Source organism: Euleptes europaea, chromosome 9 (genome assembly GCF_029931775.1).
Source record: "Euleptes europaea isolate rEulEur1 chromosome 9, rEulEur1.hap1, whole genome shotgun sequence".
In the NCBI taxonomy this organism is placed as follows: Eukaryota; Metazoa; Chordata; class Lepidosauria; order Squamata; family Sphaerodactylidae; genus Euleptes; species Euleptes europaea.
In genome coordinates, this window is record NC_079320.1 from 50,243,910 (window position 1) to 50,270,128 (window position 26,219).

At 41.6% G+C, this 26,219-nt stretch overlaps 1 protein-coding gene across 2 annotated transcripts in view; it reads right to left on the reverse strand.

The window, feature by feature from the left end:
- MARCHF1 (membrane associated ring-CH-type finger 1) overlaps nt 1-2,886 on the reverse strand; it is a 163,734-nt gene extending 160,848 nt beyond the window's left edge. The window contains exon 1 of one of the 2 annotated variants that reach the window (XM_056855862.1): nt 2,756-2,886. In XM_056855862.1, coding sequence (XP_056711840.1) covers nt 2,756-2,854 — 99 coding nt within the window. In that variant the 5' untranslated portion in view covers nt 2,855-2,886. The remainder of the gene's footprint in view (nt 1-2,755) is intronic. The other variant, XM_056855861.1, reaches the window with a different exon arrangement.
- Nucleotides 2,887-26,219: the final 23,333 nt, after the last annotated feature.

The window sequence follows — 26,219 nt, forward strand, 5'->3', positions numbered from 1 at the left end:
CTTGATATCCCAACCTCCCTCCCCCCACATTAAAAAGCATGGACAAGTATTGCACACTGATAATACAGTAACAGCAAGTATTTTTCAGCATTCTAGAAAACAAAATTACACTTAAAGATGTAGACAACTCATAACTGTCTACAGAAGGAACAGTTAACAAAAATGATGGTTTTACTTACTGATCACACCTATTAAAATGATCTAAGGATTGGAACACATAAAAGTGCACATAACTACTAACCGTGCCATCCTAAAAGTTGTATTCAATGGATTTAGAAGGGTGTAACTCTGGGATGGCAAGTTAATAACTTAAATCCACACCTTGCTTGAAGATACTTACAAGACTGCAGGTGCTAATGAGAGGATGAAGCTGCCTTACAGTGAATCATACCATTAGATCAAGGTCAGTATTATCTACTCAGACCAGCAGTGGCTTCCAGAGTCTCAGGCAGAGGTCACCTGCTACCAAATCTTTTTACCTAGAGATGCCAGAGATTGAACTTGGGACCTTCTGCATGCCAAGAAGATGCTCTACCACTGAGCAATGGCTCCTCCCAATCTTGCCCCCTGAAGTGAGAAATTCGACTCCTCCCAGGAATCGGCGGGGATGGGGATGAAGAATGAAGCCTACCCAGGGGGAAAGGTTGTGGAGAATAATTTATTAAATGCCTAAAATCACTGAATGTTGCAAAAAACTGCATTGCCTACCCTAAATGACTCTTCTGAAGCAGCTCACTAGAGTATGTGCCAGTCTATGCCACCCATTCATAGACTAGCTCCTGTTCAGGACTATAGATCTATTCATGAAGAGCAAGACAAAGCCTACATAGTCCTACTGGATGCTTAAAATTATCTGCTAATAGTGTCGTAACAGGAGGGTTTTCTACAGCTCCAAATAGTAAACCAAGTACATAACTGAACAAGTGAGATTCTATGCACCAAAGGGCTATCTCGCCATACTTTTCAAAGTAAATTCCTCATTAAAGTAGTTTGTCTACAGAAATGAGCTAATTAGCATTTTTGAAGTTTACATTACAATATGGTTTCAGAACCATATTGGGTGCTGCTACCATTAGCCTATCACGAGGTCCTGAAATACAACCCATTCAATAAGCAATCCAGTACTTTCAAATTAAATCCATCTCAGCACTCCATGTGACAATACCTCCCAAGATGGAGTACATGAAAAATATATACATTACAGAAAAGCTCTCCTAGTTTACATAATAAGCTATTGATAACTGGGTGCCTCGTCTTTATACAGTATATGGATCTCTCTCTGAAGTATAGCTTTTTAAAAGTGAGAAATATGAAGACTTGGCACTTTTCCAACAACGTAACCATTTTCATATACACAATTTCTTTAACTTCACTTAAGTGTTTTCTTTGTTGAGGATTTACTTTAAATTTATAATTTTGCAATCTTCATCAGCATATTTGACACTGGTACTGGTAAACCACATGAGGAAAATATACTTGCTTGAGGAGGATAACATCTGAGCATGTTTAAACTGAAAATAAGGAAGCAATAATCACCGCATATCTATTGCAAGGTTGAAGCAGGGACTTAGCCAAGTGCAAACAAACCTACTGATACTGAACACTACTATAAACAAATTGTAGACCCACAAGCTGTTGATAACTTAAATAAGAGGTCATGTAAAAACTATGGAGGGGTGTTATTATAAAACAAGAGTGGGCTTGGGAAAACAGTAAATTTTCTTTAGCTATATCTTCAAATATTTCTATTCGTTTTCTCTCCAGACACAAATTATTCATAACTCAAAATGCACATGGTTAAAGGTTAATTAGACATGTTTACTAGACAATCTTTTTTTAAAGAAGCCAAGTAGCTTCGGCTATGTGTGTTAATTTCTTACACACCGCCCCAAAAAGCCTTTAAACGGAAAGTCATCTGCGTAAACGTTACCTTTCCTGGCTAAACCGGAATCTCTGCTACAAAACACTTTTGGGACTTATGAACAATGAAGTCAACATTTATTTATTTGTGTGAAATGTATGGGCAACAGACATGGAGGAGACTGAAATTTCATGATCAACAGTAACAGAATAGTTGTTGTTGTTGTTGTTTTGGCATAACCTTTCAGCCCCCTCCTCTAAAAGACAATGGGATGAGAACAAAACAAGTAAACGGATTTCACGCGGCGAAGGAAACCAAACCATTTAACAGCACGACTACATGCCAGGCAGATTATGCATGCCCATTCAGTTATTGTTCTGTTTTTAAACTTGGGTGGTGGTGGTTGTTTTTTTTGTTTTTGGTCAATGCTATTCCCTTTTGGCAACCACCCCTAAAACAACACAATCGGCCGTTCCCTAACGCGCCGTCTCAAAGTGCAGAAGGAGCAACGTCCATTGTCTGCCAAAGTCAGTGGACCGCACGGCCCCCCCTTCCACACACCACCACCCCCCAACAAGAAGCTGAGCCACAAACAGCACTGAAAACGTACGCCCCCTTTGAGCCCCGTCCCCAGAGACCTGCAAAGGGTCCTCTTCCCCTATGCACAGGCTATTCTTCCCATAATACAGGAACTCGTTCCAGCAGCGTGCGTTTATTAAGGCATTCGCCGAAGGCTGCATTTCATGGCATGCGGCGAGCATGCGTGCAGCTCTTCCCCTGCTGAGCCAATCGAGGTTTCCACCCCCTCCCTTGGGGCGAGGGGGGGGGCCGCTATCCCTAGCCTCGCCCGTCCCGCCGCTCTGCCCGGCCGCGCCTTCCTCCTCCTCCTCTTACCTCGACTTCCCTGCTCTTCTCTTTGTTTCTGCCCGCGGAACTTCTCCCATTGCTGGCGGTCTCCCGCGCGGGGACTACGGAGATCTGCTGGAGAGGCATCCTGACAGGGCTGCAGGTTGCCCGCCCCTGATTGGACGCCTCCGCGCCGCGCTCCTGCCCGGCAGCCCACCTGGGGAAGCGGGCATATCCCTGCGTGGCTGGATTGACACACACACAGGAGAGAGAAAAAAGTGCCTGCGGCGTGAAAGCAGCTGACGGGGGGGGGAGAGAATACGAATCTTCCTTCCCTGAGGGGGGGGACGGACGCACAGGCCCTCTTCCCCGCCCCGAGCCTAAACTGAGCGCGGAAGGAGAAAAGGGGAGGGAAAAGGCCCGGGAAGACCGTTTGAAACGCTCACAGGAGCGGGTCAGAACTCGGCGGCGGCTTCGTCACGGGAGTCACCTCTCTCCCCCCCCCTCCTTTCTCCAGAGCATTGTGGGAGACGTCTCGGTGACCTAATGGCTGTCATGGAAACCGAGGCGAAGCCGGGCCTCGGTTAGAACAAGAGGGGGGGGGAAGGCGCTTGCTTTATGGCGCCTCGGGGCTCTCCCGTGTTGGCGGCTTCGCTCGCTCTCTGTCTTCCTTCCCCCCCCTCCTCCCCCGTTGCTTCCGCCCTTCCTGAAGGAGCGCCAAGCCGCAGGCCGCTCGGGCCTAAAACAGGACGCTCAACCGCCTTTCGAGCCTCACGCGCCGCGTTTGCCTCGCCCGCGCCAGGCGCGCGCCTGGCGCGGGCGAGGCAAATGCAGCGCGTGAGGCTCGAAAGGCGGTTGAGCGTCCTCTTTTGGAGCCCGAGGCCTTCCGCCTCGGAAAGCGCGGCGAGCTGGCGGCGTCCTTCACCCGCCTCCGGTAATCTTCTTAGGTTGGAAGAAGTCGCCTGGAAGGGAAGAGCAGGGATTTAAACGGGGGTGGGGGGGATAGAGAGAGAGAGAAACAAGCGCACCTACGAGGGAGCCGTTGCAAACGGCCCTAAATAGAAACTTGCTGCTACCGCAGAACATATCATTAGGAAAAACTGGATTAGATTTAGATGAAGGTGGAGAGAAAATGGGAGGGAGGAACATTAATAATTGGAGATATGCTGAAGACGCTACATTATCGGCGGAAAATAGTGAAGGTTTGAAACGGCGGCGGCTGAAAGGTGAAAGAGAAAAGTGCCAAAGCGGGACTACAGCTGAACATCAAGAAGACAAAAGTCATGACAGACAGGAGAATTACACAACTTTAAGGTCGACGCTGAGGAAATTGAAATTGTTCCAAGACTTTCTAGTCCTTGGCTCCACCGTCAACCAAAAGGGAGACTGCAGCCCAGAAATCAGAAGGAGATTGAGACTGGGAAGGGCAGCCATGAAGGAGCTAAAAAATATTTTGAAGTGTAAGGATGTGTCAGTGGCCACCAAGACTACATTAATTCATGCCATCGTATTCCCTATTACTATGTATGGGTGTGAAAGCTGGACAGTGAAGAAAGCGGATAGGAAGAAAATAGATTCCTTTGAAATGTGGTGTTGGAGGAGAGTGTTACGGATTCCGTGGACTGCCAAAAAAACAAATCAGTGGGTTATAGATCAAATCAAGCCTGAACTGACCCTAGAAGCTAAAATGACTAAACTGAGGCTGTCGTATTTTGGTCACGTCATGAGACGACAAGAGTCACTGGAAAAGACAGTGAGGGCAGGTTGAGGGCAGCAGGAAAAGACAGGTTGAGGGCAGCAGGAAAAGAGGAAAACAGCAGGAAAAGAGGAAGACCCAACAAGAGATGGATTGGCTCAATAAAGGAAGCCACGGCCTTCAATTTGCAAGATCTGAATAAGGCTGTCAAAGATAGGACATTTTGGAGGACTTTGATTCATAGGGTTGCCATGAGTCGGAAGCGACTTGACGGCACGTAACACACACACACACTACCGCAGCATCTTCTGCAGTCTTGAGCAAAAGAAAGCAAAATGTGCACATGGAGGCTGATTTTGTAAAAGGGCCAGAAGATAAGGGCCATTTATTCATGGGAGGTTTTGCCTGAGATTTGCCGCTCTTTAGATGCACGTTTCCCCCAACCAAGTTCTCAAAACTCAACAATAAGCCCCCCCCCCCCCATGCAGAGTTTTGAGAGTTCGGATGGGGAAAATGTCCATCTAGAAAGTGGCAAATCCAAAGCAAAACCTCCCATGCATAAAAGGCGAAGTATTTATTTACTTACTTCATTTGTACCCTGCCTTTCTCCCTATGGGGACCCAAGGCAGTTTACTAGAGTTGTCAGTTTCAGTTTGGGAAATACCTGGAGATTTTGGGGTGGAGCTGGAGGAGGGCAGGGTTTGGAGAGGGGAGGGACTTCAATGCCATAGAGTCCAATTGCCAAAGTGGCCATTTTCTTCAGGGGAAGTGATTTCTGTTGCCTGGAGATCAGATGTAATAGCGAGAGATCTCCAGCCACCCCCTGGAGGCTGACAACCCTACAGCTTACATCATTCTCCATTTTATCCTCACAACAACCCTGTGAAGTAGATTAGACTGAGAGTGCGACTGGCCCAAGGTCACCCAGCAAACTTCCATGGCAGAGTGGGGATTCAAATATGGGTCTCCCACATACTAGTCAGACACTCTTAACCTCTACACCACACTGGCTATCTTGCTGACCTTCCCTGTGTGTGCGTGTGTGTAAAGTGCCATAAAGTCGCAGTTGACTTCTAGCGACCCTGGAGGGTTTTTAAAACAAGAGATGTTCAGAGGTGGTTTGCCATTGCCTGCCTCCCTGTGGGCTGAGAGAGTTTGGAGAGAACTATGACTGGCCCAAGGTTACCCAGCCCCCAGGCAAGGTTTAATTAGAGACCACAATTTCAGTTCAGGCAAAAATCACAATGGATGAAGGAATCATAAGTAGGAATGTCCAAAACCCGCGTTCGGGCTCAGGGCCTGTTTTGAATGACAGGGTTCAGCACAGTTCGTTTAAAATGCTAAGAAAGGGAGTGCATTGGAGCATATGCAAATGACCAGTCCCTTGCCACTGAATCATGGCAACCATTCCATACAAAGCTAAGGTAGGGAACATGTCTTACCTTTGTATGGAATGGTTGGTACTAGCATTAGGCCCCCTAATCACTCTCCCTCCAGACCTAGAAAAGGTCATTCCCGGCAGGCTTCATGTTGTGTCCATGGTAGGCTTGGAAGATGCATGATGCAGCAAACTTGCCGAAGTTTAACAGATGGTCAGTGTGTGAATGAGATTGTACTTGGCTGGCAATCCCTTATGTACACTGTCTTGAGCTCCGTAATGGAAGAAACATAGTAAGCTATTTTGCAGCCTTATATGGAGAAAATGCCCTTCAGAGCAATCCTGAACAGAGTTACACCGTTTTAAATCCATGGTTTCGAAGGGTGTAACTATGCTAGGATTCCACTGCTTCTAACTATATGTATGTGGCGGGGATCTTCCTCAAGAGTTTCTCACAACTGTAGCCCCTTCTTCTATGCAAAAGGAAAGCCTTCCACTTCCATCTCTTGTATGGAAAGACATAAAAATGTCTGCTGTTAGGAAAACTGGGAGGGAAGACTACAATTGCCCCACACACAGCTCAGATTATGTTTCCCCAAGGTCTGAAACGTAGCACATTGTGTCTCCCATTAAAGTATGTACTAACCTGGAGACCCTGAAATTCGACCTCTCCAAACAGCTGTGTATATTGTTTATTAAAGTGGTTTTCAAATGTGGGTTGGGACCCCAAAGCAAGTCCAGGAGGAAGGAGGTAGGTAGAACAGAGTAACCTGGGAGGTAAGGTTGTGGGCAAACTTGTTGGCAAATCTGGATTTGCACAAAATGGGTGGGGGGACCCAACCTAAAGGCAACGCTGGGTAACCAAAAGTTGGGTGGAAAAGTACTCAATTATACTATGAAATATATTTATTATAAAGTGTGCATGGAGATATTAAAAACAAGCCTATATGGCAACAAATACTAGGTTGATAGTCTAAAACCACATGCCAAATGCCTTTCGGCCCTCAGGCCTTCATCAATAGTCTAATAAAACATCTTATGCGCATATACACATCAATCAACAGATAAAACAATTTTGTGACAGCCCAGGCATATATTTAAAGCTTTATTCCAAATGAACTCTGTGCCTATGATGTCAAGATTGTTATTAAAATATGTTTTAAATTGTAAAGGCACAAAAACGTGGAATGCAGTCTGAATATTTCTTTCTGGACTGGGCTTACATACAATGTGTGCATAAGAGTATCAACCAAATAGACAGTCTATTTAATATCTGCATGAACGCTTTATAATAAATATATTTCGCACTATAATTGAGTTCTATTCCACCCAACCTTTGGATACTTTGTATTTGCCTCAGCATAACAGCCACAAAATATAGCGTGTTGCTTAATAATGCTATCTGTTTACAAATACTGAACATGAAAAATAAAATATGAATATCTTGCATTCTACCTGGAATTGTACGCCATCAGACCTCTCCTCCTGCTAAGGGGTGTCATGAAGCCACAGGGGCCAAAGGCTGGCATAAGAGCGTGGCAATGCTCTCCACAAGACGGGTCTCTTTCCGAGAGTTTTTGGATCCATCTTGTGTGTCAAGCTTAGGCAGGAAGGAGGTTGGCAGCTGAACTTTCCCCCTGGCCCTAAGGTGTGTCTGGCTGGACAACGGGGCTAGCTCCTCTCCACTGAGTCACCCTTAGGTGATTTAATTCATGTGTGCACCCCCAACTAGCAGGTGGGCTCTTTCCTTTGCTATTGGAAACACTGGTCATTTTCCTCTTCAGCGCTGCTTTCCCTGGACTTTCTTTCAAGACTGGTAACTATCACCCTTCCCTGAAACCCTATCCAACTTCTTCCCTTTTCTCTTAGTCAGCTCTTGTATGCTTTGTGTGCGTATGTTCATTGCTTAAAATATATTTCTTGTTTTACTATTTTTATTCTTTAATAAAACCAATTTTAATTATACTACTGCCTACAATTTTAATTATACAACTACCAGGACTATCCTGGTATACATAGATCCCAGTTATCCCCAGTTGCATAGGTTATAGATCCCATTTTGAGTACCTCTAGGCTATTGAAGTTTCCCAATCCTGTTTCCAAGAATATTTGAGTAACAATACCCTTCGTTTTAAGATGTAAACACTGCACAAGAAAGGGCATATGTGTTATATGGCAAAGTTTACTTGATTCACTTTTCTTTTTTTGCTTGAGACTTCTAGGCTGCCTTGAATGCCCCTAAGGGCAGAAAAGCATCACATACATTTTAAAAACAGATATAATTAATTACAAATATTCTGAGCCTGAGGTAGAGAATCAGGGTAGATGGGGTGATTCAAGACCATTGCCTCAGCAATATATGCTTGGCTGTGAAACCTATAAATAATGGGTTGAATACAACCAGCTTTTCCACTGGTAGAAAAGGGGATGGGGGGTCCCTCTGACCCTCAAAAATGGCTATGGTGGGAATCATGAGCCCTGCATGGATAAAAGTCATGTGAAATGGAGGCTTTGGCAAGGTGGAGAACTGGGCAAAAACTGGCTGGATCTAGCCCAGTATATGTAACACCAGTGATATTCCATCACTAGTCATTCTTATTTTTGTAATGTTAAGGCCTTCACACATCTGTAGAAGTTCATTCCTTATGCAACTGGTTTGAACTTGAATGTTATCACATAACAGTATCATACCTTTATCTAATTTTAAATATAAATGTATTGCCTTGACAATGTCAATAGTTATAACCCTCCATACTAGTCAGAGTTCCCAACAGGGTTAAGCACTAATCAATTTAATCCATCTATGTCTCTCTTAGTGGGAGAGAAGGAGCTTAAAAGGTGAGACAAAATCCTACTGTATAACTGACCTGCCTTCTTCCTCTGTCCTACAGTAGGTCAGCATCTGATTTAGATTAAAAGAATTTGGTGTCCTGTGGTGGTATCTAAGGCAATGCACACATATTTGGAAGAAAGTTCCACAGTGCAGTGCAATGTTTGCCTGAGTAAACATGCATAGCACCAGGTGGCAAATAAGAGACAGATTTTTTTTTAAAGAAACAAGGATGTAGTACACAAAGAAAATAAATCTATTCTTTCCCTTTTTTGCCTTAAGTGGCAGGTTATGGAAAGGTATTGATGACTCGAATTTAATCAGTTGGATCAGGGTTCTCCTGACCCCTACTTGGTGCTTTATGGATTGTTAAAATAGATTTTGCATAAAATGACAGTTTTTCTTCTGAGTGGAAAAATCTCAAAACAGTTAACAAATATCAGTCTTCTCCTAGGGAAGAGCCGAGGACAAATGCAAGTAGCACTATTCTTAATGATGCAACTGGACTAAAGCCATTCAGCTGTTGATGTGAATGGATGCAAAAGGAAAGTCTAAAGCTGTTAGGTACATATAGGAACATGGAACTTGAGAAGTATGAATCAAGGTGTTATGTATGCAGCGGGAAGCTGTAACTCTGTTGAGCTTGGAGCCTCTCCAGGCTCCTGCATTTGTGTGTCCCTATTGGCTGCAAGGGTTTCGCAGGTGCCCAATCACGGACTTGGGGGGCATGGCCCCGAGCAGCCGAATGGGCATATAAGCAGAGGTGGTTGCACCGTTGTGCCAGTTCTGTTCACCTACTAAAGCAGTTGCTGTTGGAACTCCGTCTCTGGTCTCATGCCTCTCCCACGCATACATAATGCAAGGTAAAAGCAAAATCATAAAACAAGAAATGTAATATTTAAACATTGCAATCCTGGGAGTGAGTGAACTACATTGGAATAGATTAGAACATTTTCAGTTAAAAAAATTACAAACTGTTTTACTCGGGAAATGAGAAACACATGAAATTGTGTTGCTGTAATGGTGAGGCGAGATATAGCACAAGCAATCTTGGGCTATTATGTAAAGTCTGACCAAATAATGTCAATCAGACCATTGAAAGCCTATCAACATAACCATCATTCAAGTTTATGCTCCAACTACAGATGCTGAAGAGAAAGAAATGGAAAGCTTTTATGCAAGTGTCCAGGAAGAAATTGATCACACACCTAAACAAGCTATGCTACTAATCATAGGTGACTGGAATGAAAAAGTAGGAACCAAAGTAGAGTCAATGTCAAATATTGTTGGAAGATTTGCTCTAAGAACATGAAACAAAGAAGGAGAGCAATTCATAGAATTCTGTGAATACAACCATTTGTTCATTGAGAATACATGTTTCAGGCAACCAAACAGACTATTGTATATGTGTTCATTACTGGATGGCCAATATAGACATCAAATAGATTACATAACTGGAAACAGAAAATGGAGACGCTCTATTATCTCTGCTGAAAGAAGACCAGGAGCTTATTGTGGTATAGACCATGAATTCTTAATATCAAAAATTAGAACAAAGGTGAAGAAAAACACCAAAACACCAAAATACAATCTAAGCAACATTCTTGAACTGTTTAAAGGCTATGTAAAGAATAAATTTGTATTACTAAGTTCAAGTGATTGTGAACCAGAAGAACTATGGGTTGAAACCAGGGATATTATCAAGGTACAAGGACTATTCCTGTAGTCAAAAGAAATGAAAAACCTTTACGGATGGCTGATGAATCTCTTAAAATTGCTAAAGATAGACAAGCAAAAGTAAAAGATGACAGAAACAGAGACAGAAGTCTAAATGCAGCATCCCAGCAACTTGCACACAGAGACAAAGAGAACTGTTATAATAACCAGTATAAAGAAATATAGCAACAAAAAAGGAAGAAGAGATCTGTTCCACAAGATCCAAAAAATCAAGGGGCAATTTAAAGCACAAATAGGCATGCTGAAAGATCAACATGGAAATACCTTAACTGAACAGGACAAAATAAAGAAAAGATGGGAACAATACACTGTAAGAACTGGACAGAAGATATGAAAGGATAACATTCTTTCAAAGAAGAATATTTTGAAGAAGACCCTGCAGTTTTAGAAGGTGAAGTGAAAGCTGCACTGAATTCGGAGAAACAAATCACCAGGAGTAGGTGGGATATCAGTAGAGCTATTCCAAGCTACAGACATGGAATCCATCAAAATCTTGACCAGAATATGACAACAAATCTGGAAAAGAAAACAATGGCCGACAGACTGGAAATGCTCAATCTTCATTCCAATTCAAAAAAAGGAGACATCAAAGGCTGCAGCAACTATCGGATTATCACATTAATTTCTCATGAAAGTAATCTTCAAAATTTTGCAAAAAATGGTTACCATGTATGGAACGAGAAATGCCAGTTGTTCAACCTGGATTCAGAAAGGCACTAGAGGTCATATTGCAAATTTACGTAGGTTACTGGAGCATAAAAGAGAATTTCAGATGAAAATAAGCTTGTGATTCATGGATTACAGCAAAGCTTTTCACTGTGTGGTTGGTTTTAAAAGAAATTGATGTTCCACAACAACTGATTGTTTTGATGAACAACCTGTACTTCAGACAAGAGGCTACTGTTAGGACAGAACATAGAGAAACAGGATGGTTTACAATTGGCAAAGGTGTCGGACAAGAATTATTTTATCTACCTATCTCTTCACTCTTTATGCAAAACACATCATAAGGAAAACTGGATTAGATTTAGATGAAGGTAGAATGAACACTGGTGGGAGGAACATTAATAATTTGAGATATGCAGATGACACCACATTACTGGTAGAAAACAGTGATCAATTACTGATTAAAGCAGAAAGTGCCAAAGCATGATTACAGGTGAACATCAAGAAGACAGAAATAATGACTACTGGGGAATTACTCAACTTTAAAGTTGACAATTAATAAATTGTTCAAGATTTTCTATTCCTTGGCTCTATAATCAGCCAAAAGGGGGACTGCAACCAAGAAATCAGAAAGAGATTGAGACTGGAAAGGACAGCCATGAAGAAGCTAGAACAGATTCTTAAGGGTAAGGATGTGTTGCTGGCAACCAAGATCAAGAGAATTCATACCACAGTATTCCCTACTACTATGTATGGGTGTGAAAGTTGGACAATGAAGAAAGCTGGTAGGAAGAGTGTTGATTCCTTTGAAAATGTGATGTTGGAGGAGAGTTTTACTGATATTGTGGACCTCCAAAAGACAAATAAGTTGGATCTAAATTCCTGTGTAGATGCTCTAAGGCCTTTTTAGCGGAGATGACAGGTAACTGGAGAATCCTTGCCATGTGAAGGCAGCTCTGTTTGGCCATCTCATGTCACACCTTAACTATGTGCCTGAATTATAGTAGGCAACTGAAGCAATGCTTCCAGTACCAAGCTCTTTAATCAGCAGTTCAATGTCTCATACATTAATTTATACATTTTTCCTACAACCATGTAGGAACCCCTGTCTAGTGGCTGAATTGTTCTTTTTCTGTCTTTATATGTATTTTAGTTTTGGTTTTAATCAATTTAATGAGGTATTGTTCTTTTTGGTTGGTTTTAATAGTTTTAAAATGTGATTTTATTATGTATGTTTTCCTTTGTTTGCTGCCTTGGTGGCCCTTGAGAGGGCAGAAAGATGGGGTATAAATTTTGTAAAATAAATACTAAATTAATGTAATGATGTAGGAACAGCTTTAACCATACTGAAACAACATTTAGAATGCTAAAGCATTTGAGAATTATTATTGGCATTTTATATTGTCTTTCACTCAAGAAGACACCAACATGCTATTGTTTCAGAACTGTCTTAAAATAATATATAGTATGTGTATAAAGCCTGAACATTATCATTCATCATTTAACACATGAAGTTGCTCTATACTGAATCAGACCATTGGTAATTCTCCAGAGTCTCAGGATGAGGTTTTTAACATTACCTTCTACTAGATCCCTTAATTGAGATGTCAGTGACTGACCCCTGGAACCTTCTGCGTGCCAAGCAGAACCTCTATCATTTATCCACAGCCCCTCCCCAACAAAGAGTGAAGACAAAAGCCATCTTCAGATAACTGGAGGAGATAGAATGAATGCATTGGGATGGGTAGCAGAATCACAGAGACAAGCTGCATGCCCAACTGTCCTGGCCACCAAATGGAAGGCAAGTGCCAGCAACAACAGGGCCTTACAACAGGGGTTCTCAGTTCACAGTCCAATGTCAAAGTCCAGGGTGAGGGTCCCATAACAAAATCCTAGTGCAAGGTCAGAAGGCAGTCCAAGGTCTCAGTCCAAGATCAAAACATATCTTCCAAAGGCAGGGTCCAAAAGCAGTCCAAGGATCAGGTAACAAGGTTCTACATGTCACTCTCAAGGAGGCCAGCCAACTGGTAAGAGCCATCAGCAAGACACATTGATCCCACAATGGCTCTAGCCTCACTGCAGCCTTATATAGGCATTCCCTTGGCAGAGGGGAGGCCTCGGGCTGCCAAATGCACACTCCTGTGCCTAGTCCAAGCCTCAGTCCTTCACCTTCTCTGCTCCTGGGGGTCCTTCAGGAAACCATGGTAGGTCTGGCAGTGGGTGTATCCATTTTGGAACCTCCTTGCTTGAAGAGACTGCTGGCTCAGAGGGTGGCACTGGTGCTAACTCAGAGTCCCTTTGGGGAGGCCCTGAGACATTCTACTCCCAGGGAGGGTCTGTCAAGGCATAGCTTGGGGATGGGTTGTCCTCCTCTTCTGATGAGGACTCATCTTCCCACACTAAACCAATGTGGTTCATGACACCAACCTACACACATTTATTTGAACATATGCAAAAAGCCTACACTGTACAGAATCTCTGCTGCCCAGAATCCTGCTTTTTCAGGGTTCTTGACAGCACAAAAAGGAACATAAATGCATTTGTGTGTTCAGGTTAGGGATTTAGCATAAGTTCCAATGAATGTGCATAGGCTGTGAATGGACTTGTGGATAAATTTTACCCCCTTCAGACATCTGAAAGGAGATAAACAGATCTTCGGAAATGTGATGGAAAGGGATTGAACACATATTGACTGCACCCTGAGACATTGGTATTCAGGATAGAGGATACGTGTTCAAATCCTGTCCACCATCCTCACCACCATGTCTGTCTTTGCCTTGAGTTTCCTATGGAATAAAGCATAAACATGAAATGCTGGCTCTGGTTATAGTGTGTGTGTTTTTAAGATAATAGCAAACAGTCCACCTTAAGAAAGCACAGTTTCTGTGCCTTTCTCCACACTGGTTAAGTTATATTTTACCTTGGTCTGTTCAATTCATAGAGTGACAGGGAAAGTTAAATGCATGAAAGATATCATTCCAAAAATAACTGTGTTTTTAAATTAACTCATAACCAAATATGTATCTTATTATGAGAGAACATTGTCTTGTGATATACTTCTAACAGGTGATTTAAGGATACATAATCATATCATTATTCAATAAAAATATGAAATTGAAAAAGTCTGATCAACATTTTCTTTCAGTGGGCTGTGATTCTATGGAGTAGCTATGCAAATGACAAAACAGCTACATAAGCAGTAGGTGTTTAAATTGGCTGTCTGCCTGCCTGCCAGGTTTTTAAAGTTCTAAGATCAAAACATTTAGCAAAAAAGTTAACAACACCTTTCAGATTTTCTGTGGAATTTTCACTCTTCAAAATGAAGATGGACACATACAATTTGCTAAAAGTGCTAAATTTGGTCTTCCCTCTTTGGCTTACCTAATGTAGAATGCACTTTGGTAAATATCATCTAAATATCAAGGATGCATTTATCTCCATACTGTACTATTATTCTCAAGAAATTATAAAGGCTCAATGTTCTAGTGCTGTTTATCACATTATGATGTTACATTGGTAGCTAACTATGAGAATCAAGAGTGCCTTTGCTTTATGTGGTTATTTACTTATGACATGTTTTCATACAAAATACATAGCATGTAAGTGTGTACATAGATGCATATATCCTGATATTGTAAATACTTTAAGATACAATGCCAATTGACCAGCTGATTTAGAAGGCTGTAGCTCTGCTTAGGATGGCATGAAAGGTTACATTCTCCTCCATCTGAAGCAGTTAGAAAATGCATGCTAATAAAAACAAGCAAAAGTTAGTTAAAGCTACAGTTCATCCAATTTGTTACAGTGGAGTCAACTAGATTTCAACATTATTATTCCTTTCCTGTAATTCTCAAGTTTATCTGCTGGTGGACATTTTGATACTGATGCTGGAACTCCACTGAAAAGGAACCTACCTCATAAAAACAAATAAAAAATACAATCAGAGGCATCTACATTCTAAAGAAAATCATTTTACTGTGGTTGAGAAACCTAAGGCCATTTATGCTTGGTGATTAGCAGCGCGTTCTAGGCTGAAGTGTCCCGCAGCTTTTTTTGAGTCTTGCACACTGAACCGTCATTCAGGAAGTGACTGCGAAGCCAGCACATACCTGCTTCACAACCTTTTGTGTTTGCTCCACCCTCGCTGAGAAGAATCCCCTCAAAGAAGCATGCAAAATTCACAGCCACGCGTTAGCTATGCAAACTGGAAGAAACAAAGGAGCAGGCGAGTGGGGGAGGTGGAATTTCTCCTTTTGTGTCCGGACCGTGAATAAGCATTTTAAAGGTCGCATTTAAAAAAAACAGCTTTGAGCGAGCATCAGAATTGACCCTGCATAAATGGCCTAAGAGTTGTTGCAAAATCAAGAAGAAACATGTCCCAAATGTTAGACCTAAAAATAATTAAAATGGAGGATTAGATTTCTTAGCCAGAAATGCTGGACACATTTATTAGGGAGTAAGTTCCAATTAGTCCTGACCTAGGTGGCCCAGATTAGCCTGATCTCATCAGATCTCAGAAGCTAAGCAAGATCGGCCCTGGTTAGTACTTGAATGGGAGACCACCAAGGAATGCAGAGGAAGGCAATGGCACACCACCACCTCTGTTACTGTCTTGCCTTGAAAACCCTACTGGGTTGCCATAAGTCGGCTGCGACTTGACGGCACTTTACACACACACAACTTCCAATGAACTGAGTGGGATTTACTTCTGTGTAAACATTCTTAGGATCATACTGCACTAGATATTTTCCAATTCTCAATGCCAAGATTAGAACAGTTAGAAAATGCAATTTTTTCCTCAAATGACAGCCACTTACTTCCACATTTGTTTAGCCTCAATGAACAATAAAATCATCAAAGAAAGAAAGAGAAGGTAAAAACAAAACTAAGGCATACACCGGCTAAATCAAGAGATGTGCAGAAAACAGCTAAATAATCAATTATTACACAGGGAATTAAAGGCTGACTGTGAAAAATTAGAAGTCTGGAGTGTTATAATTCTCATTGCTGAAGTGATGGATATGGCTATAAAACCCTGAACAGTAGGAAGACAATTTTCACTGACTCACCTATTGCGGGCAACATTCATTACAGTTTGATTATTCATCAGAGAACTATTTTTGTCCTTAGACAAAAACTGTTCAAGGACAGATCCTTACATGTTCAAAATCAGAAGGCATATTTGAAAAGGAAGGTTGACTTCTGTGGACCAGAATAAAGCTAGCGCTGTTCTATTTTCAAACTACTGCTGGCAAATATCATCTAAATTTGTAGTCTAATTGTTTCTCTGAATAATCAGAATCAGATGTGAAAATACTAAATGCACTTACAGCTGGGATTTAATCTGTGGTGATTCTTTTGAAAAATTCAAATGAACATATAAATCAATTTATTCCAGCCAATTACCCTGCTGCCTGAGATCACACTCTATCAGAACATTTATGTGTATTTTTATTGAATGCAGTTTCTGAATTATGGAAGAATTGTCTTTAATATAAAGCACAGTTCAAATTGTTACAAGGGAATGACAATTAATCTTAATTTTGTGAGATTTTATAATTGCCAGAATGAGTATGGATGCATATGTTTTGTATGCAGAAGTTCCATGTTCCCTCCCTTACATCTCTAGTTGAAGAATCTCTGTTAACAGGTAACAGAGAACTACTTCCAATCACATTAGACATCGCTGAGCTTGTTGGAACATTAGCCTAACTCAATATAAGGCTGATTTGTATGTTCACTGTATTTTCATTGTACAATCTTATTCTGTGTGGTGCCACCACAGTTAGAAATCTTGAGATAAAATTTAAAGGAAATGTGTCAACGAAAATAAAAGTCTATTGGTATTTAATTCTACATTCCTTTACAGAAGTGAACTAAATACAATATCCATTAAATGATGTACCAAATAGGGCAAACAGATATGTGAAAACAGCAAATATAGGCTGACCTGTGCATCCACAAAGCCTTCCAGTGGCTCATGTATACCAGAGTAATACAAACACATTGAGATAAACCCATTTAATTACACGTACAGTGAAGGAAAAAAAATTTGATCCCCTGCTGAATTCGCCCGTTTGCCCTCTGATGAAGAAATGACCAGTCCATAATTTTAATGGTAGGTTTATTGTAGCTGTGAGAGACAGAATAACAACAGGAAAACCCCCAGAAACCCAGAAGACAAAAGTCAGAGATTGATGTACATTATAATGAGTGAAATAAGTATTTGATCCCTTTGCAAAAGATGACTTAGTACTTGGTGGCAAAACCCTTGTTGGCAATTACAGAGGTCAGACGTTTCTTGTAGGTGGCCACCAGGTTTGCACACATCTCAGGAGGTATTTTGTCCCAGTGCTCTTTGCAGATCCTCTCCAAGTCAGTAAGATTTCGAAGCTAATGTGTAGCTACTCGAACCTTCAGCTTCCTCCACAGATTTTTTGATGGGATTAAGGTTTGGAGACTGGCTAGGCCACTCCAGGACCTTAATGTGCTTCTTCTTGAGCCACTCCTTTGTTGCCTTGGCCGTGTGTTTTGGGTCACTGTCATGCTGGAATACCCATCCTCGACCCATATTCAATGCCCTGGCTGAGGGAAGGAGGTGCTCACCCAAGATTTGACGATATATGGTCCCCTTCCATCGTCCCTTCGATGCAGTGAAGGTGTCCTGTCCCCTTAGCAGAAAAACACCCCCAAAGCATAATATGTCCCCCTCCATGTTGGACGGTGGGGATGGTGTTCTTGGGGTTGTAGGTAGCATACCTCCTCCTCCAAACACGGCGAGTTGAGTTGATGCCAAAGAGCCCGATTTTGGTCTCATCTGACCACAACACTTTCACCCAGTTCTCCTCTGGGTCATTCAGATGTGCATTGGCAAACTGCACATGGGCCTGTACATGTGCTGTCTTGAGCAAGGGGACCTTGCGGGCTCTGCAAGATCTCAGTCCTTCACGGCGTAGTGTGTTACCAACTGTTTTCATGGTGACTATGGTCCCAGCAGCCCTGAGATCATTGACAAGTTCCCCCCGTGTAGTTCTGGGCTGCTTCATCACCGTTCTCATGATCATTGCAACTCCACGAGATGAGATCTTGCATGGAGCCCCAGAGCAAGGGAGGTTGACAGTTAGGGTTAGGGTTGTCACCTTCTCACCAAGCTGCTTGGCAATAGTCTTGTAGCCCAGTCCAGCCTTGTGCAGGTCTACAATCTTGTCCCTGACATCCTTGGACAGCTCTTTGGTCTTGGTCATGGTGGCTAGTTTGGAATCTGATGGATTGATTGCTTCTGTCGACGGCAGAACCCTAACCCTAACCCTAATCTGGCTGGTTGATAGGGGATCAAATACTTATTTCACTCATTATAATGCACATCAATCTCTGACTTTTGTCTTCTGGGTTTCTGGGGTTTTTCCTGTTGTTATTCTGTCTCTCACAGCTACAATAAACCTACCATTAAAATTATGGACTGGTCATTTCTTCGTCAGAGGGCAAATGGGCAAATTTAGCAGGAGATCGAATAGTTTTTCCCCTCACTGTAACATATAAAGGCTACTGACTGCATTTAAAAAGGATGAGAACAGAGACAATCTGATAAACTTAAAGCCCAATAATAAGCGTGTGTGTGTTTGTTTCCCTTAAGAAAAAGAAAGTTTGAATAATATCTAAATCAGAGGATGGAACAGTGTGGTTGGTGGTGGTTGTGAACGTCTAGCACAGGGATCCCCAATGTGCTTACGTCATCCCTGCCAAATGTTTTCAGAAAGTGGGTGGGACTACTTCTGATTGGCCACTGTACATCTGATTGGCTGTGCAGATCAAAATAACAGTGCTTAAGCAGCAGCTACCACTCCAGTGCCTTGTTCCTCTTTCCCAGTGTATTTTTAAAATAACCCCTCTTTTCCCTTGCACTTGGACGTCCTCTGCGTGTGTTTGGCTCTGCCTCCCATGGTAGCCATTTTGTGGTTGCACCCTTCATCCTTGTCAGAACTACAAAGGTGTCCACAGCCTCAAAACGGGTAGGGACCCCTGCTCTAAGACTTGCTATACTTCCTGTAACATCATCACTCTGGTTTCTGGTTCACTCCCTGGCATCGCCGATTAAAGAATCTTAAGGCAGATGATAAGGAAATAGCTTTTCACTGGTGCTTGACTCGGATGCAATTGCCAGTCACAGTAGAAAATTCTGAGCTATGCGTACCATTGGTTTGATTCAGTACAAAGTTGCTACATTTCATAAGGTAAGTGGTTCTGAAAAGTTCTTCCCGTGTTTATTGCATGTGCTTTTATTACAGTATTTAAAATATATTAAATCACATATGGCATCCCATAAGACGGTGAGGTAAAGGAAATCTGCACACAAAAAAATTCTTGGAAACTAGAAGGAATTGCTAGAAGAGGTCTGAGTTGAACTACTTTGAAGGTACTGCTTGTTATGTCCTTTTAGAACAAGATAGAAAGGTGCTTAGGCAGGCATTTGAAAATAGAGCATCAAGGGTGTCTATAGACCTCTTGCTGACCTTCCACATAGGGCTGATTTTAGTGTTGTTTTATATATGATGTAGAAAATGATTCATTTATACACCGATGCCTTCGTACATCAATGAACCCAGGTTCTGTTCTGAGCCTTTTGCATTAAACTTTCACCTCAGCTTTGGGAATAACAAAATGTATAATAAAAGCACATCCTCCTTGTCTTGTTCTCGGCATCAAGACACCTGAATTAGTATATGGTCAACAATCAACTGCTCAGCCTGAATAGCCCTGACTAGCCTGATCTTGTCAGTGGTTGGCTGCCAAGCAGGCTACGGTTAACACTTTAGATGGGAGCTGCTATTCTGAGGAAGACAATGGCAAATGGCTTCAGCTCATTCCTTACCTTGAAAACCCCATGCTCCTGTACCTCCTGCCTCTCTTTGCAAGCGTGCTCAGAGGAGCAGCAGGATACTGAAGCAAGATTGGTGATGGATAGGGTTGCCAACCTCCAGTTGGTTACTCAAAAGGGACACCACTGTGTACGTACAGAATGTAAGGAAGCAAACGCAGGAGCGAACGTGTATCACAAAGTGCAAAATACAATATAATACAAGCTACATAACATGGAAAACAGGACCAATGACAGTGCAACTATATATCTGTCCTAATAGCTATAAATAGCCAGGTAAATAACACAGGATTACTATCCCCAAATGGGCGTACATGTGTTATAAAAATCCAGTACTGGTACAAAAGCCTGTAAGAGTATGGGGGTTACCACACTTTGTGTTCCCAGCGATGTATTAAGAGTTTGAAAATGTTGTAAAAAACATCGTTTCAAAAGGGGGGGGGGGTTGCTGCACTTGTATTCCCAGCAATGTATTAAGAGTTTGAAAACGTTATAAAAAATACTGTTCGCACTTTGTTTGGCCCCTTTAGCTGTGAAGACGTCTTCCAACCATTTATAAGCCGTGGTATCCAAAAACCCTTTTAAAGCGATGTTTTTTATAACATTTTCACCCTTAATACATTGCTGGGAATACAGGGGTTTTGGATAACATCGGCTTATAAATGGTTGGAAGACGTCTTCACGGCTAAAGGGGCCAAACAAAGTGCGAATAGTATTTTTTATAACGTTTTCAAACTCTTAATACATTGCTGGGAATACTAGTGCGGTAACAGCCTATATGTAGTAGTAAATCTTATTTTCAGATGTCCTTAAGCGAAGTACAAGAGAAAAAGCAGGTTCCAAATATCAAGAAAAGAAGGGGAGACAGCCATTTCTGATTCTTCCTCAGTCCCTCTTCAATTCAATACATGACTGTACAAAGTCTCCTTTCAATTTATAACCGGAACCACCTCTAGTGTAATCCAATTTTAATTGTTCCATTATTAGGAAAGTCAGACCGGTTCCCAGAGGGATAACCAGAGACCAGTTGCCCTGGAGAAAATGGCCGCTTTGGCAATTGGACTCTATGGCATTGAAGTTCATTCCCTCTCCAAAACCCACCCTCCTCAGGCTCCACCCCCAAAATCTCCAGGTATTTCCCAACCTGGAACTGGCAACCCTAGTGATGGCGAATATTCCTCTATGGCTCTGACCCTTGTCTTGTTCTTAACTATGGTACACATCCTGTCCCTCTTCTTGTCATGTGCTTGCTTCTCAGAGTGTACGCGCTCAGTGAGTTTCAGGTCTGGAAAGGTTAAATGCCACTGGACTACAGGAGGCACTCAGTAAGAGCACTGGTCTGAAGAGAAAAATAGGGAATCTCCTAGATCCTACATGAAATACAAGATGTGTTTAATGGAGCTTTGGGGTATTTTTAGTCACAACCAGGATGGCAATAGAAAATGCAACAGCAGTCAAGGGAATCACTGCCAATATACCCTAACCCAATTTAGAAGGACTATTTTCTCTGAGCAGACATATATTCATTTGTCACACATGGGAGGAAATACACGGTTAAAGAACATAATTCATATGTTCAGGGGTTAATTACATGAAAAAACAACCATAAATTCAGAAATTAAAAGAGCAGAACTTTTAAAGAAAATTATAGCTATAATTCTGTGCTCATGAAAAAAAATGCCTAGTACAAGGCTGTCAAATAACTATTTTGATGGCCTTCTTTCAGGATAACATCTATGAAACTTAAACTAGACTGCATAATCCCTTGAACTCTACAATAATTCTTTACAAAATTGACTTTGCACTTTTCATGTGGCCATGTACTTTGCTTGGTGGTGGCAAGTGCCATCAAGTCACAGCTAATTTAAGGTGACCCTGCAGGGTTTTCAAGGCAAGAGACATTCAGAGGTGGTATGCTATTGCCTACCTCTGTGTCACAGCCCTGGTATTCCTTGGAGGTCACCCATCCAAATACTAGCTGCAGCTGACCCTGCTTAGCTTCCGAGATCTGATGAGATTGGGGTAACCTGGCCTATCCAGGTCAGGGCACTTTCCTTAGAAGACTAGAAATCTTAACCAAATTTCAGCACAACTGATCTTGTTCTTGCTGACATTTTGTTGTTGTTGTCTCTTCATTGGATTCCTTGTAGTTTAATGAATTTTGCATTTGGAAAATTCTTACTCTTTTCCAGACCAATCCATAAACACAAAGAAACAGACAGGAAAATATGCACTTTTTCTTATCACACCGCAATCCTCTCATCTAAGAATTCTGGCAGAAAAAAAAATGTCTCAAGGCTGATATTTTTAAAACACCAGTGTAAGAAAGATTAGAAACCATACAGAAGAAAATGAGAATAATGACAACCAGACAGCCACACATGTTGATGGGGAAGATTAAAAATCCAATATCTATTGGTTTTGTTGATTCATCTATGCCTTTAGGCAAACCACAAAGTATTACCAAGTTACAACTATAAAATACAAACTGAGACACTAGAATCCAAAACAATTCTGTGTAATCCAAGTTTCACACAGCACAACATTACAGAGAAACGAGCAATGTAACATTCCTGTAATAAATCATCTGTGTCCATAAAGAAGCCCTGGATTTTCCAAGGAAAAGACATTCCCTCCCTTACTGGGCTAGCAATCAGTGCCAAAACACAAAACACAAAGCTATTTTAGACTCTAGACCAAAATGTTCTGTTATGGTTACAATGAAGAAGGGTTGATAACTATTTGCTGTGAATCCAATTAATAGCCAAGGTGTGAGTTGGCTGTTTGGTAAATGTCCTGCAGATGCCATGTAGGTTCCTTATTCCAGTGATGCATTTGCTGGTGCTGTTTGGTTTTTAGAGAAGAAATTTTAATTCCTTCTTTATTTGGCAGCAGACTCCTTCCCTGGGCTAAAACTGCTGAGCTAAATTAGTACTGTTGAGAATTGCTGTCCTTTACACCCAAATTTCTAACCAGTCCAATTCAGTCAGCAGTATGGGTGTCATGTGAGTTGCACACAGAATTGTACAGATTTGTGATCACAACATCTTGCCATTTAAACATGAAATCTGTTCTCTTTATATCTGTTCCTGGTTGTTGTTTTTCCATACAGATAATAAACTATGGTTGAATCCCAACAAATCATTTGAATGTATATCCTGTTTAACACTGAAGATTATCCTAGAAACATATCATTAGCAACACATCACATTATTTTATACATTCTTTTCCAGAACAAGATCAATACGATGGTGGATATATTTTACTTTTTTATGAAATATTTTTATTCACATTTTTTAATCCTCAATGTGAAAGAAAATTTCTGTATATGCATCAGAGCTCCATAGGCTTCTATACAGAATATTAAATTCCTTGTAAACCTGCCTCCTAACTTCAACATCAGGCAGTGATCTGCATATGCAGTCAACTGTGTATGACAAGCATTCCCTAGCATTGAAGCAGATGGGAGACAGTAGCTGTGCCTATTAAATTCCTTGTATTTCGTGGAGTCCATGTAAAGGGTTTTTGTTTCCGGAGGGGCTGTGGCTCAGTGTGACAGCCTTTGTTTTGCATCCAGAAAGTCCCAGGTTCAACCTCTGGCATCTCCAGTTACAAGGACCAGGCAATAGGTGGTGTGAAAGATCTCTACCTGAGACCCTGAAGAGCTACTGCCTACCAGTCTGAATAGACAATGCTGACCTTGATGGACCAATGGTCTGAATCAGTATAAGGTGGCCTCATGTGTGTTCATATGTGTTCCATGTGTACATCAAAGTGCATATTAGAGTGATGGGGCTGAAATCAAAAAGTAATGGACTTTGAGGGGCATTGCATAGATAAAGACTGTTCCTGACAGTGCAGTAAACAGGGAAGTCCTAGCTCATGCCATGTTTTCTGCACAAATCAAGATTAGGATAGAATTTGAAGCCCCATAACATTTTTAGAGCATTTTTACAGACTACTCTGGAAATGCTTTCACTATGTACAGTTCAAAAAGAACTTTTCCCTGCCCAGGGCCAAGTTCAAAGGTGAAAAAAGTTCTACAAGCCTCAAGAAGAAGCTGACATCCACAGCCCTGGCTACCACCCTCACCTCATGACATTACCACAAAATCTCTTCCCAATCTCCAGAGTAAAGTACTTTCAAAAGAAAATTTTATTTTTGAATAAGAAAGGGATAAGCATATGTATAAACGTTGATGTGCTGCTTAAAAAGATACAAGTGGCCTTTCTAAAGTATGTCAACAATCAGTTCACATGCATGCATTTTAGTTTCAAAGCCAAGAGGAAGCCAGGTTCAGACTATAGCCTTAGACTTCCAATTTGTGAGCTCTGTTTTCGTTTTCTGTCTTTAACTTCCCAAGATCATCAGAATATTCATAGCAGAGACTAATTATCAAACAAAACAAATGTCAAACAATGGCAAGTTGGCAACGTCACTATTCACAGATCGATGAAGTATTCATGTGTTTGTCTAAATAAGGACTTGCGGCTCTGGCTCTTCTGGCATGACGTTTCATCGTTGTGGTGCCACAGCCAAGAAAGTCTTCTTTGAGCTCTAGCAGACTATGGTCTGCATCCTGAAGAACCACTAACAGAGCAAGTATACCCAAGGATCATGCTTCCCTAATGAAGTCCTGGTGTTACTGCAGTTGTCAGTGCGCTGCTGTAGCAACTGGGCCTCCAAATGGCATGTTTCCCAGCATATTCCCTGTCCAAGGCCTCATGGCATTCACTCCCCTTTTAAAATCCCAATATATATCCTAATGTATCAATATTCTAGTTGCCAGTTTAAACATAACTTTAAAAAGCCCTCTGATGGCATGGTGTGGCTGCCTAGGGACAGCGCAGGGGAAATTGCTGCTCTTCGGGTGGGACTGGGAAAATCTAGAATTTCCCATGCACACTGCAGCAAAGCATGTTTGGGAAAGATCACAGAGAGTCAAGGAAAACCTGGGTAGTGCACCGAAGCATCACACCAGTGTGCAGAAGCAATGGGGCTGGGTGAATATCAGATCTAAACAGCATTAAACTGTCCTCTTGCTCTCCGTTGCCATTTCTGCTCTGTCCCACTGCTCCTGCCTGAATGAGGACAAAGTTAAAATATTGCTATTGCTGGTCCCACCCAGCTATTCCATTTCTACTCCTCTGAACGGCTATATGAGAAGAAGAAGAAGAAAGGAGGGAAGAAATGGTGGTGGGGGTCGGCAAACCTCCTTTGGGGGTAGTGTGGCTGTGTTGCCTCCAGTCACCGGCTCAGCCCTTCCTCTCAGGAATGGGCTGAAAATATATTCTGGAAAGTTCTTTCAACAACCTGTCTTTAAAATGCTCCTTTGCAAATTTTTGATGCAGAAGAATCTTCAGGGTTTCCACTGAATGGCTGGACATTAGACTATTTTCTAGCTGTGTTCCCTCTCCATTTACATTTCATTGTTTGATATCTTACCTTTCACATTATTTGATAGTTAATATACACTGGTGTTAATTTTTGAGATTTCTAAACGTCCTCCCTTAAGCAACATGGACCAGCCTTCCATGCATGCCAGTTGCAAAGGGCGCTGGTCATATGAATGAGCAGTCTGTTTATGTGGTACACTGTTGAGATCTACAAGAGTCAGGGCTTTTGATTAGTTCTTGCCCTTGTTTCTTGTGTGATGTTTGGATATTGTTTTGTATTTTGTCTGTGTAAGCTATTTTGTAAATATAAATATTTTAAATCATAATGTGTGGCATCTTTGCCTCCTTTTCCATGCCTTGCCTAAGTAATGTATTCAGTCACAGCCCACAGGCTGAAAATCATATGCACCATTAAATTATCAGAGGAGCAACCAAATTCATATGCTGTGGACATCTAACAAACGCACGGATTGAGAATCATTATACACTACTGAAGTCACTGTAGGATCTCATTTGTCATTGTGCAATATGCTCTAAGAATTGCATAAGAGTTAGATTCACTTTCCACCTCCTGATTTTTGTTGGTCATGTCCAAAGACAGCACCTCTTCTTCCTGGCTGTTAATTGGCCTCATCTGACATCCTGATTAATTGCTTTGTGCTATTAATTGATAGAGAGGAGATACAAAAGGATGCACTCAATAAGCTACGCTTGACCTTTGGGAGGAAAAGGCTAAAAATGCATTTTCATAAATTCTCTTCTTATTTTCTGAACCAACACTGGGTGACTACAAGGGGAAAAAACCCTGAAGATCAATTCTTTATGGTAGAGAGAAGCACATCTTGTGTATATTCTCTACAATAAATGTGCATGCATATTACACATTTTAACAGACTTCCTTCCTCCTCTGTGATGGTTATTTTCTACTCACTAA